This window comes from Haliotis rubra, unplaced genomic scaffold (assembly GCF_003918875.1).
Source record: "Haliotis rubra isolate DU_JTF1 unplaced genomic scaffold, ASM391887v1 Scf81, whole genome shotgun sequence".
NCBI lineage: Eukaryota > Metazoa > Mollusca > Gastropoda > Lepetellida > Haliotidae > Haliotis > Haliotis rubra.
The window spans coordinates 2,507,692-2,525,789 of NW_025767535.1; the positions used below are offsets into that span (position 1 = coordinate 2,507,692).

Below are 18,098 nucleotides of genomic sequence, written 5' to 3' on the forward strand. Positions count from 1 at the left end.
TAAGTTTTAAGCACTGCATTTATTACAGAGTAATACAAATGATTACCAATACATTTCATATCCTAATACCAAATCAGCACATCCGTGAGCACACCTGAATTCATTGTAAACCGGTGCCCAACCAACACATTTCATACCTTAATGTTTGTACTACATAACTTACCAACCTGAGTTGATTGTTAACCTGCACTCTTTTCATCAACACATTTTATACATCAATAACCTGGTAACTCCAAATTCAGGGCAGGAAACTGGAATGAGTTTGTCCTGCGCCCAGTACAGTGTGTTCACCTGAAGATACCTTGGGGGCAATGTGCCATTGAGCACCTCAGAATCTAATCCATTGTTCATCAGTCAAGAGTGTTTGAAGATGATTTTGTTATGCACCCTTGTTGTTTAACTTACGTATTACATACTAGGATCCACATGTCATGAAGAACCTCACACTTGTTCCACAATTACATACAGGGGGCAAAGTGTCATTCTGCACCCAATGGTTCAAGAGGGTACAAGTATTGTTGAAGGGGCCGTTGTCGGCACAGATACTACAGATGTGTACCCCGGATATGTTTCTGTACACAGAAATGTACCCTAAACAAAATCAAAATACAGAAATGTACCCAGTACCCTAAACAGTGGACTCATCCATATTCCGCAACCCAAAACCGAAACTGTATGCACTTATTCCCGTTCAACTGGTTGCGAGTGGTTGAGTGCATCATGAAATATTTGTTACTGTGCAAGCTCGTTTTATATAACAGAATCAAATGCACAAATACAACAGTATGACAGTTCCAATCAAGAAAACAGCACAAAGCCGAATGGACATGTCCTAGGGTACCTTTAGTGTTTTGATCTTGGCTAGGGTACGTTTCTGTATATAGGAAAGTACCTGGGGTACATATCTGTAGAATGTCTGTACTCTGGTCTGTGTTGAGAAATGTATCTGGGGTACATATCTGTAGTACCTGTGCCACCTGTTCAGAACAATTATTAGTATCAATATCACATCAAGACCAAGATAGCATTCAGACGTTGGCCCAACGTTGGCAATGGTTTTGCCAACATTGCCAGCGTCCGAACGCTACCTGGGAAGCCTTGTGGTGATTGTTGGGAGCAGAGTCATAAAGCAACTAATAGTTCATAGGGACACAAGGGTGGATACAGCTTTTTGAGAAAGGGGGTGGGGGAGGTGGGGGGTGCACACTATTGAGAGAAAGGAGAGGTGCACATTTCATTTTCACCTCAGTTTCAATGGTCATTTAACAAACTTTCAGCACAAAAGGTGGGGTGCGCACCCCTGCACCCCCCCTCTGGATCCGCCTATGGGACACAAGTGTTAGCATCAGTCCATCTGTTCCGTCATGACAGATCTATAAAAACAGCAGGTGCTAGCTCGCTGCACTTGAAGCACTTGTGTCCAGTTTTCTTTCAGTGTTCTTAGCGTTATGGTTGTCTGGTTTGTCTTTTTTGAGTTTTCTCTTCCTCTTCTGACCTGAGTTGCCAGCTGGGGGTCCTCCAGACTTCTGTTTTGTTCCTTTCTTCTCCTGAGGTCGATCCAACCAGGCTGCGTCATGGGACCCGGGAGCCTGGTAGCTGTAACATTAACAGTGAGTGAAAGCACCTTCTTCAGAGTACTTTCAGTTTTATTACAGTAGTTGCAAGTGGTTGACAGGAGTGAGTGAGTTTAGTTTTACGCCACACTCAGCAATATTCCAGCTATAAGGCGGCAGTCTGTAAATAATTGAGTCTGGACCAGACAATCCAGTGATCAACAGCATGAGCATCGCTCCACGCAATTGGGATGCGATTACATGTGTCAACCAAGACAGGGATCCTGACCACCCGATCCCGTTAGTCGCCTCTTACGACAAGCATGGGTTGCTGAAGATCAATTCTAACCCAGACCTTCACCGATGGTTGACAGGAGGAGATGCACAATGACTGGCTGCGAGTATATACTCCCCATGTACTACCCTGCACACAAGGTACCACTGGCGACTGGAGGAGTATGATGGATATGTCACTTGTGATCAGACTAGAGGGAATTAACCTTACTTCGTTTCACATATAATGTCCGATCCTTTACAATTCCACGAGAGGTAGGGTAGCCTAGTATTTACACCATTTGCTTGTCACGCCAAAGACCCAGGTTCAATTCCTTGTTTGTGCACAATGTGTGAAGCCCATTTCTGGTGTTCCCCACAGTGATATTGTTAAAAGCAGGTAAAATCTAACTCACTCACTCACTACAATCCCCCACGCCGTGATATTGCTGGAATATCGCTAAGAGTGGCATCAAACTTAACTCACTCACTCACTACAATTCCCCTTCCCTAGTACTGTACATAGTCCCTTACTCACCCTGGCTGGCTGGTATCAAGTGGCTCCTTGGAGAGAAGGATGGACACTGCCGGAATGTCTCGATTCACCTTCAACCTGGAACAACAGCACATCACACAATGAAGGCCACAGAAAGATGGCTTTGTTTCAGTACAACCCACCTTGAGTAACATCATCAACAAACGCTATTGTTGTTTGCTACACTCTGCAATATTCCATCTATATGAGTCTGGATGAAACAATCCAGTGATCAACATCATGAGCATAGTTCTACGCATTTAGGATACGATGACATGTGTCAACCAAGTCAGCGAGCCTGACCACCCGATCCCGTTAGTTGCCTCTTACAACAATCATGTATTGCTGAAGACCAGTTCAAGGGTTCATCAACAAAGGCCCAAAATGAGTGTACACAATTGTGATAAAATGCTTCCACTCATTACAGTACACATGAAGTTACAGCATGATCACGATCATGATTCATCAACATCAGATTCTCATTTCAAGTCAGGGTGACCTGCTGAACAATTTTGGCTTTCCATGCCAACTGTTTAATCATATTAAAATTATTTTTGTCTTGATTACTAGTTACTGTTATTAAATCTGAATGCATGCTACACATTCTACCAAAATACTTTCTGGGGTTGTTTATATCTGCCTTCAAACATTTCCCCATTTGAAGATTAAGAATTTGAAATTGAAATTAATAATTTGATGCTAGTGATTTGAATGGCATCCAATGGATCATTAAGATCTTAGGAAGTGAAAGAGTTGGAGTGGATGCCAGGATTGTTGGTGACCCACCATTGTCTGTCTCAGACATTCACACAAGTAAAACATGAAGAGTTCCCTTGGGGAATATACACTTACATATCTACATACTGTTTCCTCATGTGAATGAACTCATTGTTGTTTAACTCAGCAATATTCTCGGTCTGGACCAGACAATCTAGTGATCCACCGCATGATCATCAATATATGCAATTGGGATACGATGAATGAAACAGTCTAAGTAAACTTATAGTTTGGCATGAAATGCATGTGGACCCGTTTTTTTGTAAATATCTCTTCATCCTATGACCCAATTGATCTCAAACTGTGCAAGTGGATGTTTTGTCAGACAACCTAATCACATTGTAAATCACTGATTTTATGCATCTGTAAATCTTTCAATGTTTCATCACAAGGCATTGTCACTACACGATATGGTACTCTTGAAGACCTTCTCAGGTGCCCATCTGGTGCTACTAAAAAATATATTTAAAAAAGTGAAAAAAATATATATATCCGACCCACCTACCCAATTTTTGAAAAGCATGTAATATGAAACGGACACATATTTTGTTTGGGCCTAAACAAACTAATTTACAGGATCCTGGTCTATGGGAGTTAATGGTTGATGCATGTCATCATTTCCCATCCAATGGTCTGATGCTCAATATGTCAACCACGTTCCTTGGCAACCAGGATCTATTTCCAACTCACCTTTCCAAGCCTTCCATCTTTGGTTCCCAATATTCTTCTATCCTACAAATCAAAGACATCCAGAGTCAGATGAGTACACTGCACAAATAGTGTCTAAACATCTCAAACAATTTGGGATACATGAATATGAATTTTTTAAATACGGTCCACAAAATACGTATCACTAGTCTCTGGAAGACAGACTTGGATGACAACACAGAATCACTGACCTTCTGAATCTTATCTTGGTCATCTGATGCAAACCCTGAAAAGACAAAACACAACATCTGAACTCTGCAACATGGACCAGACAATCCAGTGATTAACATTACAACAATCCATTTTGTAGGGGTACATTGACCAACTATCAGCCAAGTCTAGGATAGAAAATGTTACATTAACAATACCTTACAAACATGTAGTCCTCCCTAAATGAGATACTAATAGTTAGTGTTGGGAATTGGAAACCAAATCCACTATCGATTATCGGAGGATTGTGGTGAATGATTATCGATTATAATCAAAATATATGTACATTTTTAATGAAATCACCCATTTGAAGGGTTTTTCCCCAGGTTTTTTCTAATAAATGTTCCTTATAACTAATACTGTTATGCAATGAAATGCATGCATGCAAGAAAGACACTGGAATTGTAATTAAACAATAAAAGTAGTTAAAATTTTACAATGCGCATAGCTTGTTGAGCGCATGTTTGTTCGTGAATATTTAATGGCTAGTTTACTTCATTCAAGTGTGTTAAACTAAAACAACAAATTCCAATTAATCGAAAATATGTTTTTTTACAATCGATAATCATATTTAATCCTTCTTTCAATTGATTTTCGATTTATTTTTGATCATCGGAACACCACTACTAATAGTATTGTCATATAAAACAAACACCCAGGCGTGAGTGTAAAAGTGGCATTACAAGTCAAAGGGTTATCTCCCTTGACCCATTGACAGATACCCAAGCAATATCTGCAGGCAAATCTTAAGGTAATTGGAGATGGACACCCCTAGAAGCTGAAGTGATGCATGGAAATTGTGATGCATACTGCAGTTATATGCTAGTGTATCATAAGAGTAAGAGGGCATTTCAGGGGTGGAAATAACCCACTGCCCGACGTCTGAGTCCAGTGTTTTTTTCTGTTGGGCAAGCAAATTTGTATATCACACTGTACAGGTGTCCAGTTGTCTTTCCAATGTTAATTATGTTGTTTATTTAAAAATCAACAAGAAAACAGCCGGTATAGTGGAAAAATTATCAGAGCAAGGGTGATTTTACATGTGCCACTGTACTGGAGTACACTAGCAATTTTAAAGTGATTTCCACCCCTGCATTTGAATGACAAACCTGAGTGGTGAAACCTTTATCTGTGATATACCATTCATAGCAAAAGGACATCAAAACTAGATGTCTTACTTAAAAGACACAACATCCAATAATTCAAAAGAACGTTTGGTCCAGAAATGTTTTCAAGTTGACAGAATGTTATGCATTAGCATTTCAAATCCCATTTGTTTGTACATGCCCAAAATCCTCAAATGATTCAATATTAAAGAAATTAATGTCATTGACAATGTTAAAACGAGAATCTATCCAAACTGTAGCGTGAATACTCTGAGGGTGTGGGTTGGAATCCCGGATGGGATGGGATTCAACCCAACAAAAGTACTAGAATCTGTACTTTACAAAGAAAGTGTCATCCCAGATATAACATGTAGTGGTTGGCGTCCTTTGCCCCACCCTGATATTTATTCTGCTATGTTTTCAGACACAGTGGAAGGCCAATAAAAAAATTAAAAATACTTATTTTATTCCACATTCATATATACATCTAAACGTTAATTAAGCACCACCCACTTTTTCAGAAAAGCTCAACATTCAAATCATGAAAAGTGCAATTTCCTGTCTGACTCAATGTAAAGAGGATTGATTGTGCTGAAGGGATGTCCTGCACTATCACTACAAAGAAAACGAAGCCGATGATTATCTTTGATACCAATTTATTGGAGTTATGCGAATAAGCGTCAAAACGACCATTTCATTAGGCCTGAAAAGTAACACTGTCCAGCCCATACTGGTATCTGCAATGTCAAACGTTCAACTTAAATATGCTTGTTGTCATCATGGCTATCTCTTGAAACTGTTTAGTCAGTATCGGGAGTATCCACCTCTAACACGAATCACATTTTCAAGACGCCTTCTCATGCTTGAAATGAGACGTCTGATTCTAAGCATCGGGATTCTCTGCCACTCCTCGTGAAGAGCCTGTTGCAGTTCATCCATATTCTGCAGAGGAGGATCTCTGGCTCTCACTTGGCGCCCAAGATAATCCCATAAATGCTCTATGGGATTAAGATCCGGGCTTCTGGCTGGCCATGGAATAGTGTCGATAGCATTGTTCCTCAAATGATCGACTACTGCTCTGGCACGATGAGGCCTGGCGTTATCATCCATGAACAGAGGACGACTGGCAAGTGTGTGATTGTCAAAATGGGGTATTACGGCAACATCCAAAATGTCACGTTGATAACGTTGTCCGTTTAACGTTCCCGGGAATGTGATTAGGTCCAGCTTGCAGTTGTAGGACACACAACCCCACACCATCACTGAGCCACCGCCAAAGGGGACCGTTGGTTCAATCATTTCCGGGTTATAAGCTTCATTGCGGCGGCGCCAGACACGGCTGCGGCCGCCAGTGACGCATGCAAAGGTAACGACTTTCGTCCGACCAGTGGACTCTGGCGCCAGTATCGGAGATTGTGGTTTTGCCTTAACCTGCACCACGCCAGGCGCTCTTGCATGTGTCTGTCAGTGAGAAATGGACGTCTGACTGGTCTACGTGCACGCAATCCTGCAGCTCTTAACCTCTTTCGGACGGTATTCGTGGACAGTCTGACGCCCACTCGCCATTGTCTCACGGAGGTCTTCAGCATGGGTCATTGGATTGCGTCTGGCTAAGCGAATTAAGGCCCTGTTGTCACGAGCACTAGTTTTTCTTGGACGTCCAGGTCTGGGTCGGTCTTTGACGTCTCCAGTTTGCACGTGCTTCGTACCAGTCGGCTAACAATGGTGTGATTGCGATTCAAATTGATACCAATTTGACGGCATGATAAACCGGTTTCATGCATGCCAATGATTCTCCATCGTAGGTTCTCGGATAGCCTACGTCTCGGCATGTTGTATTGGAACAGTACAATAAGATCTGTTGCTTCAACGTTCAAATTTCAGCCACCAAGTATCAAACAACAATACTGTGTTTTCAGTCGAAAGACCCCGTGCATGTGTATCGAGCACGTGCATCTTCGGTCTTGCGCAGTTTATGTCTGCGATACGTGTGATGCACGGGCAATACAGGCATATAGCATACTGTGAAATTTCATTATCCTTACTTGACACTAATTGATAATATTTACTTTTGAATTTGGTGGTGCTTAATTAACGTTTAGCTGTATAGATGGAATGGTAGATCTGTACACCTAGCAATGAAAACAAATGTCTGAGACTGTTTGCCTGACAGCATGCATTGTGGTAAAGAACACAAACTGACGTCTTTATCATGTAAGGCAATGTATGATGGAACATGCATACCTTGACCTTCCTCTTCATGATCTCAGCACAGGAGATGGTCTTGTTGACAGCATGGCCTGACCCGTTCCATGTAATCTGCTTAATGTCAGGCTCCTGTCATAACACACACAGATTACATTCTAAATGGCCCCAAATATCACCTACAGAGCCCCTCCTTCCCCCTTCATCCCCTTCTTCCCCCTATAAAAAGACCCCATTCAAACCCACACATCTCCCCATCCCCCCCCCAAAAAAGACAAAAAACCCAAAACAAAACAAAAAAACCAAACAAAAACCAAACAAACAACCAAAACCAAACAACCCCAAACAACAAAAAAACCAAAAAAAACAAACAAACAAAATCAACAACCATAAACCATAATCACATTTGTAACTATTTTTTTCAGTACTGACATGTTCACACAAGCTGATGTCAGTCACCCCACGCTGCTAAATGTGGCCATAGAGGAAACTACAGTGTTAACAAGACATGTTCATGACCAGTCATCCTCTTGATGGCAGATCCCTCAACTCAACTTCTGTCATGACACATTTCATCATGAACCGGGGCGGTGGAGTAGCCTAGTGGTAAAGCATTCCCTCGTCACGCTGAAGACCCGGGTTCGATTCCCCACATGGTTACAATGTGTGAAGCCCATTTCTGGTGTGACACGGTGTGACATTGCTGAAATATTGCTAAATGCGGCGTAAAACTAAACTCACTCATCCTGAACCAACATTTATCCTCCTGATACGATATCCCTGAATCCCATCTCGATCTTTGATAGCATAGCCCTCAACCTTCATCCTCTTCACAACATATCTATCTATATTATCTGCAAATACTTGATACTATTTCCCCTTGAACCAACCTTCATTCTTTTGATCGCGTATCCCATGATATTTCTGATCTTGCTGCCTGCACTGACTCTCATCTCCACCACGTTGTCATCGAGGGCGGAGAACGGAGAAGCCTCATCCACTTCCCTTGTCTCCCCCTTTACGTAGTTCTCCATCACTGTTGGCGTGCACGTGTCACACTCCAACCTGCACATCAGACGCTAAAACTGTTAATGCAGGTCTGTTGTTGGTTTCATTCAAAGATTTGGACAACGGGAGAGTACAGCATAAACCTCCATTAAATGATGGCATCCTCCAATACAACATTTTAAATTTGGGATTTCACTTTGAATCAAAATGAAATTCAAGTTTGAAAAGCTGGGTTTTTTTAGATGGTACACAGAAACATGAGCAGAGTACTTCTTGTTACCTGTACGTGGAATTTGATTGAAAGGCTATTTTCAGTGTCATGTCAATTGAACCAGATTGAAAATAAAGTTTTAGTGGGTTGTGAATAGGTTCTGGGTAGTTTTCACGATGGAATGTAGAGGATTATATGCCGTGCTTTATAATGTGTGTAATGCATGATTCTATTGATAACAACAGCATCACATCTCGAAGTATTTTATAACTGGGATTTCTACATTTAATGCCATAATTCAGGCTCTGCAGGGTATTGTATGCTATTTTTCTAAGGCGATTAGAGTTCTTCCCATATCCCCCCGCTTGAGATGTATTCTATTTATTAGGGTTATTTCGGCTGAATGGGTCGTTGTGGGCACAGACTGTACTACAGATATGTACCCCAGGTACGTTTCTGTATACAGAAACGTACCTTGGCCATAATGAGAATACAGACCGGAACTGTCATACTGTTGTATTAGATACATTTGATTGCGTTATGTAAGTAATGAGAATACACAGTAACGGATATTTCACGATGCATATGAATACCACTCGGAGTCAGTTGAACGGGAACAACTACATACGGTTTCGCTTTTGGATTGCGGAATATGGACTCGTCCGCCTTTTAGGGTACCGGGTACGTTTCTGTATTTCGACTTTGTTTAGGGTACATATCGGTATACAGAAAGGTACCTGGGGTACGTATCTGTAGTACCTGTGCCGACAACGACCCTTTCAGCGTTATTTCGGGGGTTTAGGGTTAGGTTTGTGGTTAGATTTTAGGGTTAGGGTTTAGGGTTAGGTATAGGCTGTTTATAAAAAATACATAGCCGTATATTCTTTGGCATATAATGATTAAAAACTATACGGGGGGTTACGGGCGGAAATCTTTCCCACAACCTACGTTAGTTCATAACTAGGGCTATCGAAAATAGGAGACACTGTAGAACGTTAGGCCCGTAAAAATATCTGTGACTGAGACATTCGTCTCAACAGATTATATAGAAAGAATGAAACTTCAAACAAACCATAAATAGGCAGATAATGCAGTACTTATTCTGTTAGCCTTGTTCTACTGTCAAAGCTTGGTGAAACACGGCCGAACCACCTGTGTGGCGACTGGGACCCGTCTCGTGCGCAATCTGTAATCGATCACAGAACCAGTTGATTCAAACCCTTCCTCTACCGGAATTTCCCGAGCCTTGGGCTTAATAACGGAAAATGACCCCTCTCGTTAACAAATATAAACCCCATAATTACGCCCAGGGTTTAAACTCAAGAAATGGTTATAACTAAAGAAGATGATTCTAAGGGCAGGGATAATCTACAACATACCAATACAACCAGAAATATTATTGAGGATTTAAGATTGTAATTTTTTTAAATTTTTTTCACTCATTACTCACGTATTAAATGTGAATATTAGCGGAGCATAACTCCAGATTCAAAGACAGGTAAACAGTTAGTATTTTGTCATGTCACCATGGGCAGCAAATTATTCTTCAATGCGGCGGGGCATACTACTGACCAAAGAAGTTAGAAAGTCGTGGTCCATGCTGTCCCAATATCGGACCACCTCTTCTTTCATTTCAGCAATATTTGTCAGATTTGTCTCTATTGACACTTTCCTTCATAAGTCCCCAAACATTTTCTATTGGATTAAGGTCAGGGCTATAGCTTGGCCAATCTAATAATGTCATATTTCGGGTCCGAAACCAGGCCTGTGAATGCTTTGAACGATGTTTTGGGTCGTTGTCCTGCTGGAAAATCCAAAAATTTCCATAGAACACGTGAAGAGATGGAAGTAAATGTCCCTCGAGAATATCTGTGTACCGCTCACTGTTCATATTCCCTTCAAATACACAGAGCAGCGTTGCCCCTAACACAAATATGCCACCCCACACGTTAAATTTCGAACTGTACTTTGGGCGCTGAAAGAAATTTCAGTGTATTAGGAAACAGCCACACAGAACTTTCATCTGGGAAAATCACATTGTCCCAGTTAAAATTCCTATGCTGTAAGCACCAGTTCAACCTTCGCTCCTTTTGTTCAGGTTTCATGATCGGTGATGGAATTCCTCGACTTTTCTGCAAACCCATTGCATGCAGCTCAGTTCTAATTGTCTCCTTACAGACAGCCACAGTTCCTCTATCAATCATATCCAGCCTTAAATTTTCTAAACTCCTTCGTTTGTTTTTAGAAACAAGAATACCAAGCCGCCTCCTGTCACCGACAGTCAAGTTTATGGGCCTACCTGCGCCTCCCTGGTGCTCAGTGCCATATCCATTTGCAATATGTTTCAAAACACGATAAACAGTGGACAAAGGGATGCCTGTTCTACTTGAAATCACTTTAGCTGATCTGATGTCCTTGTTATAATACTCTAAAATCAACTTCCTCTTCTCTAAATCATCCATACTGAGGATCACTGAAAATGTCGTCTGCTAGCAAGTAAACAAAGGGGGATAACTTTTCACAAACTAATGAAAAAGGATTAACGGAGTTGTCTCTCTTGAATGAAACCAAGCACTTGATTGCTCACTGTGATCTGTGAGAGCTCCTCAGGTCGTGTGACTGATGTTGTTCGTGTTGTAATGTGTGTGTAATGGATGTATGTATTTATTGTAATTCCAGCGTCCATAACGCAAGACAAATTCCCTTCTTGGGCAATAAAGTATTATTATTATTATTATTATTATGTTTTACAGATTAAAAATTGTATGCAGCAGAGAGGGTTCGGGTGATCCTGGCACAATTAAACATATTCCTAAAATTCTCAATAATTTCTGGTCATACTATATATAGTCTCCCTGCTAAGACACAGTAACATGGAATGAACTTTAATAATGATAGTATTATATTTTATTGCGACTGCGTTTGAGTTTGATTGTCTATTTGAGTATAGAGGTCCTGACCTCTCTTGGGACTCCGAAACGTTCTATGCACGTGAAAACCTCTAACTGTACTACAAACGTTATGCTGACGTTCGTCATGTACTTTTGCAAAGGGACGTCACTCTAAACAATAAAATCCGCAATCTTAATTTAGGCCCATGGGCTTAATCGCGGAAAAATATCCCGTTTTTAAGCCCATGAGCGTAATTTCGAATGGGCTTAAATACGGGAAATCCCGATACAGAGAGAGTTCTAAATAACGTGGAAAGTGGGCATATACAAACGATCCCATTACAAAAGATGAAGATGTAGATCGATTGTCCTAGAACCTTGAAAAATAGCAAGTACTTGGGTTATAGATAATGTCAACTTATTTCTTCATCTGTCGATTTATCTCATGGTGTCTTTTCAGCAGCGTTCTAAATTAACGTCGGTCCTTAGGCTCGAAGCCGACTGAAAACCACGGACCCACAACTTTTGTTTTCCTAATGGCCGACAGCTGTTTCATCCCCAATAACTAAGAGTATTATTTTTCAGAAAACATCATTCAGTAATCTCTAGTTTAAATTTCTCTTTAACCCGGCCAGTATGTTAGTTGTCACATTTTGTGTTTGCAGGGAATTACTTGTTGTAGCTAAAATATAGAGCCTACACATTCTGATCAGGGCACAACTTTTTATGGTTCTGGGTCCTAGGGCCTGCAGCTTTTCAGGGTTGAGGGCAATGCCACTGCTTTTCAGTCTGGTTGATGAACATGGGTGCTACCCTGAAGACTGGCTGACGTAGGGTCATACAGACCCTGAAACAAATATATCCCAAAAAGTCGTTGCAAGTCTAGAATATGTGGCAAGTCTAGATTTACAGTTTCTGAAAATGAGGAAAGTCTCTGGGCTCGTTTTCATTATATTGTAGGGTTATAGTTTCGGAACAGTTTTTTTTCTGTAAAATAAGTTCATTTCACTGAGTAGATGTTAGTTTAATTGACTGGCATATAATGCAACCTATATATGTACAAAAACAAAGGCGATCCAAGCGAACCAGGAAATTATACACCAACAGCTTCTTTCCTGTCTTGGTAAACTATTTACATTTAGAGTAAACGCCTTACACAAATTACAGAATGTTGGCGTATTGCGCCTGATCGAATATATAGCGTTTATTCGACAGAGGCGTTTTTATGTATAGTTTCTATTATTTTATATATATTTGTTTTGCAGTATTGTTTAAAATATCTCTTAACGATGTCTCGTTGATTGTATTGTTTGACAGATTTTTAACCCAGTAATTAACGCAGTGTCCGCTTACGTGGTGCCCAGTGAAAGTACTGAAAGTGTATATTACTGGTCAGGATTTCTTCTTTCTAGTTAAACGTCTCTTGACGTTCAAATGAGTGTACTTAGCACATGTACCCTAGAACAGCTAAACTGATGCCATTTGTAATTTAGGAACTTAAAACTTTCAGTTTTTGCTTTTCCGTGGCATGATTGTCAACAGCTGCCCAGTGCCAAACGTATTTCAGCAACTTTCTGTATTCATGTGTATTTATTAGTTTATCGTAGTAGGTTGAATGACTTGCGCCAGGCTTATTCAGGAAGTGTATCCTTTATGGCTCCGGGGGTAGCATGAGGGTAATTCGTGTCAATAAATGGAAAGAAATCGGTGGCAACCCTGAGGACCAACATAGAACCGTCAACAGCTTCTCTGAGGGCCAACATAGAACCGTCAACAGCTTCTCCGAGGGCCAACATAGAACCGTCAACAACTTCTCCGAGGGCCAACATAGAGCCGTCAACAGCTTCCCTGAGGACCAACACAGAACCGTCAACAGCTTCTGTGAGGGCCAACATAGAACCGTCAACAGCTTCCCTGAGGACCAACACAGAACCGTCAATAGCTTCCCTGAGGACCAACATAGAACCGTCAATAGCTTCTTTGAGGGCCAACATAGAACCGTCAACAACTTCTCTGAGGACCAACATAGAACCGTCAACAGCTTCCCCGAGGACCAACATTAAACCGTCAATAGCTTCTCTGAGGACCAACATAGAAATGTGAACAACTTCTTTGAGGGCTAACATAGAACCGTCAACAACTTCTCTGAGGACCAACATAGAACCGTCAACAGCTTCCCTGAGGACCAACATTGAACCGTCAATAGCTTCTCTGAGGACCAACATAGAACCGTCAATAGCTTCCCTGAGGGCCAACATAGAACCGTCAACAGCCTTTCTGAGGGCCAACATAGAACCGTCAATAGCTTCTCTGAGGGCCAACATAGAACCGTCAACAGCTTCTGTGAGGGCCAACATAGAACCGTCAACAGCTTTTCTGAAGACCAACATAGAACCGTCAACAGCTTCTGTGAGGGCCAACATAGAACCGTCAACAGCTTCCCTGAGGACCAACACAGAACCGTCAATAGCTTCCCTGAGGACCAACATAGAACCGTCAATAGCTTCTTTGAGGGCCAACATAGAGCCGTCAACAACTTCTCTGAGGACCAACATAGAACCGTCAACAGCTTCCCTGAGGACCAACATTAAACCGTCAATAGCTTCTCTGAGGACCAACATAGAAATGTGAACAACTTCTTTGAGGGCCAACATAGAACCGTCAACAACTTCTCTGAGGACCAACATAGAACCGTCAACAGCTTCCCTGAGGACCAACATTGAACCGTCAATAGCTTCTCTGAGGACCAACATAGAACCGTCAATAGCTTCCCTGAGGGCCAACATAGAACCGTCAACAGCTTCTCTGAGGGCCAACATAGAACCGTCAATAGCTTCTCTGAGGGCCAATATAGAACCGTCAATAGCTTCCCTGAGGGCCAACATAGAACCGTCAACAACTTCTCTGAAGGACAAATGGCAACCGATTCGCCCCGACACGATCATGAGACGTGGAGTACCGACATGCGTTGAATCAGATGTTGATGGGCGGTTGGGTAGCCCAATGGTTAAAGAGTTCGCTCGTCACGCCGAAGACCCGGGTCCGATTCCCCTCGTGGGTACAATGTGTGAAGCCATTTCTGGTGACCCGCGCCGCGATATTGCTGAAATATTGCTAAAAGCGGCGTAAAACCCAACTCACTCACTTACATGTTGATCATATTAGTTATTGAGAATTTCTGTTGTATGTGAATCAATTCAAACTGATGATAATACGTGTTTCACTCATTACCGCCTACTGTGAAATCGTGACCATGTTCCTTGAGATGTGCACGCCACCTGTTGCGAGATACATTGATATGATGCATGTACACTCTCCAGTGGCAGGCTATACATCATCCTTAATTCCTATTTGTTGCCTTTTTAGACACTATCAAACATGGGTGCATACGTTTTGTCTGTCTTATCTATAAACACGTTTACCTTATGTTTGGTCGAACCAACGGAGTCATTATTACACGTTTAGAACACCAAACGTTTATATTCTGGTATTTTGTTCTTTAATACCATTTAAATAGTATCTTTAAAATCATCACCACATAAAGCATAGTGAGGGGGCGGGGATTGTTGGGTACATTCTTTCCTCTGATATTTAAAAACAAGAACCTCACCATACACGCAACACATCTAAATGATAGTAAGAATGAACTGAAATGAAAACTGGGGTGCCAGAATCCGATGATAATAGGATCGAATCCCATATTCGTCTCGGGAATAGGTCTTGGTCTGTCATCACAATATAATTTCGTGCTTTCAAGTTTACACAGATTCCCGAACGTTGGTTGGTTTGAGAGCGGTCATGTGATCTAAATTTCAAGGTTCATTACTCTTGAACCCTCTAATCGTTCATACTTGTGTAAACACCGTTCATACGTGTGTGAACGTTTTCGCTTCGGTTTCAAGGACCCCCAATAATTGGTGATACCAATTTCGCGAACGAACCTGTTTCAAGTCACCCCAAGTTTGGCAATGTCACTACCAAACGGATTGCCGAACATTGTTCCTTTTCACAGGAGTTTAATGTCTCGCAGTTTGCGGGTTCATCCGGCGGTTTTCTGCCCCGAGGTCTGTTTAACAACTGCTCAATAAATTTCACAATAAACAATCACAAATAAATAGAATACAACAAGATCTGTTTCCTATTCGCCACGCCGCACAACTTCGAAGTCGGTCAGTGTATTATTACGCGGTCAAACAAGGTATTTACAAGTGAAAGGTACAATGCCAGTTTGTTAAAATGGTATTGTTATTGCTTCTGATATTTGTTTCTGTTTGATACTGTTATTGATTATACTTATTGAAGCAGTTTCAAACCTCATAACGAATTTGTTGTTATATTTTAAAGATCGAATACTTTGAGAACTATTTCTTCAAGGGTTGGGATACATGTGTATAAAGAAATCGCTGTGTATACAAACATCGCTGCAATACGTACGTTCTTGAACCGAATGGCATTACAACATTTTACAGGTATTAAAACACACTAAACAATGATCATCTACAAGTGGGTGGAAAACGTATGTGTAAACTTCAAAGTGCGAAATTATAAGAATTGAATGTCAGTTTGTGTGTTTGCACTGAAAAATGAACGATGTCAAAGCGTTGTTCAAACTCTCGCGTGAACTCGCTCGTAAACTCGCTCGTTCACGAGTTTGAACACCGCTTTGACATCGTTCATTTTCAGTGCAAACACACAAACTGACATTCAATTCTTAAATTGGCACTTTCTTCAATAAGTTCGACCTGTGGTGATCCATGTTAGAATTGGCTTCACTAACCTATGCTTGTCGTAAGAGGCGACTAACGAGATCGGCTGGTCATGCTGTTGATCACTCGGTTGTCTGGTCCAGACTCGATTATTCACAGACCGCCACAATGTAGCTGGAATTTTGCTCATTGCGGCGTCAAACAAACAACTGAGATCAAGTTGACATGCCCCGATAGCGACCGTTTATAAGTTATGGCTAGGGGGTGGGTGATGATGATTTTTATGGAGAAGCATGTACAATGTGAATGACCCCCCCCCAAAAAAAAAAAAAATTTATGTTCAAAATAAGTGGCCCCTGCATGTCATGTACAAAATCAATGACCCCCCCCATAATTTCTAAGCATAATTTTAAACATATTTTTATGAACAAAATTGATGACCCCCCTAGTACGTGTGTACAAAATTGATGACCCCCCTAGCTAGCCAGAACAAAATGGGTGACCCCCCCTTAAAATCATCATATATCTCTCTCACACACACACACACACGCACGCACGCACGCACGCACGCACACACACACAGCCATAAATTATGAACGGTCCCTAACTTCTTAGCAGTAATGGTTTCCTGTAACTGTGGTACCATACTGAGCTGATGTGGTGTGTGTATACATTGGCCAGTGACATCTTTCGTAGCAGTCTGAATATCGATCAATAATATTTTAAATATTTAATATACTTTAGAAAGAAGTGGTTGCGCTACAACCCGTGCTGATCCGGGTTAGAATTGATCTTCAGGAACCCATGCTTGTCATAAGAGGCGACTTACGGGATCGGGTGGTCAGGCTCGCTGACTTGGTTGACACATGTCATCGTATCCCAATTGCATAGATCGATGCTCATGCTGTTGATCACTGGATTGTCTGGTGACCCAATTATTTACCGACTGGTGTCATATAGCTGGAATATTGCTGTGCTGCGTTAAACAACAAACAAAACAACAAGTAGTTGCGCTAGACTCATATAGACACCATGGGGATTCTGTGACGGGATTGCTTCCCATCAACTAATGCTTGTATACCACGCAGCCATGGATCAGGTGGTCAGGCAGGGGATTTGGTTGATGACGTGTCATTCTATCCAGATCTTTGCTCATGCAGTCAACCACTGGCTTCCCTGGTACAAATTCATTAATGTACAGGATGATTTCATATAGCTGGGATATTACTGAACAACACTCTCGCAGACCTCTGAATATTCAGTGGTTTAGAGTATCGACCAGCATCCACGGACAGAGGAATATTTCTAAAATAAAAAACCCACCCTTACCCACCATAGAAATAATTGTAGACATCTGTAGACATGTAAACACACGTTCTATTCAGCGAGTGATATTAAAAATTTTTACCCTGCGTTCAGCAATATTCCAGCAATATCACCGCGGGGGACAGCAGAAATGGGCTTCACACACTGTACCCATGTGGGGGATGGAACCCGGCCTTCTGCATGACGAGTGCACGCTTTAACCACCAGGCTATCTCACCGTCCCTGTGTTCTGTTTAGAAAATGTTACTTACCATGCCTAAGACATCAAGAACCATCCTCCTTGGCATTACATTTCGGTCATGCAAGAGTAAGCGGTGTCCCATGGACGTTTGATAACTGAGCAGCTGGGACATTTACTCCAGACAGGACGTGATAGTCATGGGTTCGAATCCTAGGCATGGCCTTGATTTTCACAAGTGTTCTGTCATAACTTTACAACCCTCGTGGGTTTCATCTAAATGGTTATCGCCCGACCTGCGACACTACTGTTATATTATGTTCATTCATTAAACTCAGATCTCTCTTGACACCGGACCCGAAGATCCCGGTTAGAATTTGTCTTCAGCAACGATCACGTCCCTTGTGACAT

The 18,098-nt window shown here is 41.6% G+C and overlaps 1 protein-coding gene across 2 annotated transcripts; it reads right to left on the bottom strand.

The window, feature by feature from the left end:
• LOC124261793 (ribonuclease P protein subunit p25-like protein) lies at positions 1 to 9,766 on the bottom strand. 2 transcript variants are annotated; one of them, XM_046696141.1, is made up of 7 exons: positions 9,659 to 9,766; positions 8,258 to 8,452; positions 7,407 to 7,499; positions 4,038 to 4,072; positions 3,829 to 3,870; positions 2,365 to 2,439; positions 1 to 1,596 (listed from the first exon to the last, which is right to left on the bottom strand). In XM_046696141.1, the coding sequence occupies exons 2-7, from the start codon at positions 8,438 to 8,440 to the stop codon at positions 1,392 to 1,394; spliced, it is 633 nt and encodes a 210-aa protein (XP_046552097.1). In that variant the 5' UTR covers positions 8,441 to 8,452; positions 9,659 to 9,766; the 3' UTR covers positions 1 to 1,391. The 2 variants fall into 2 exon arrangements, with proteins under 2 accessions (XP_046552097.1, XP_046552098.1); XM_046696142.1 differs by having other exon boundaries at positions 8,258 to 8,432; positions 9,659 to 9,760.
• Between the last annotated feature and the right edge of the window lie 8,332 nt (positions 9,767 to 18,098).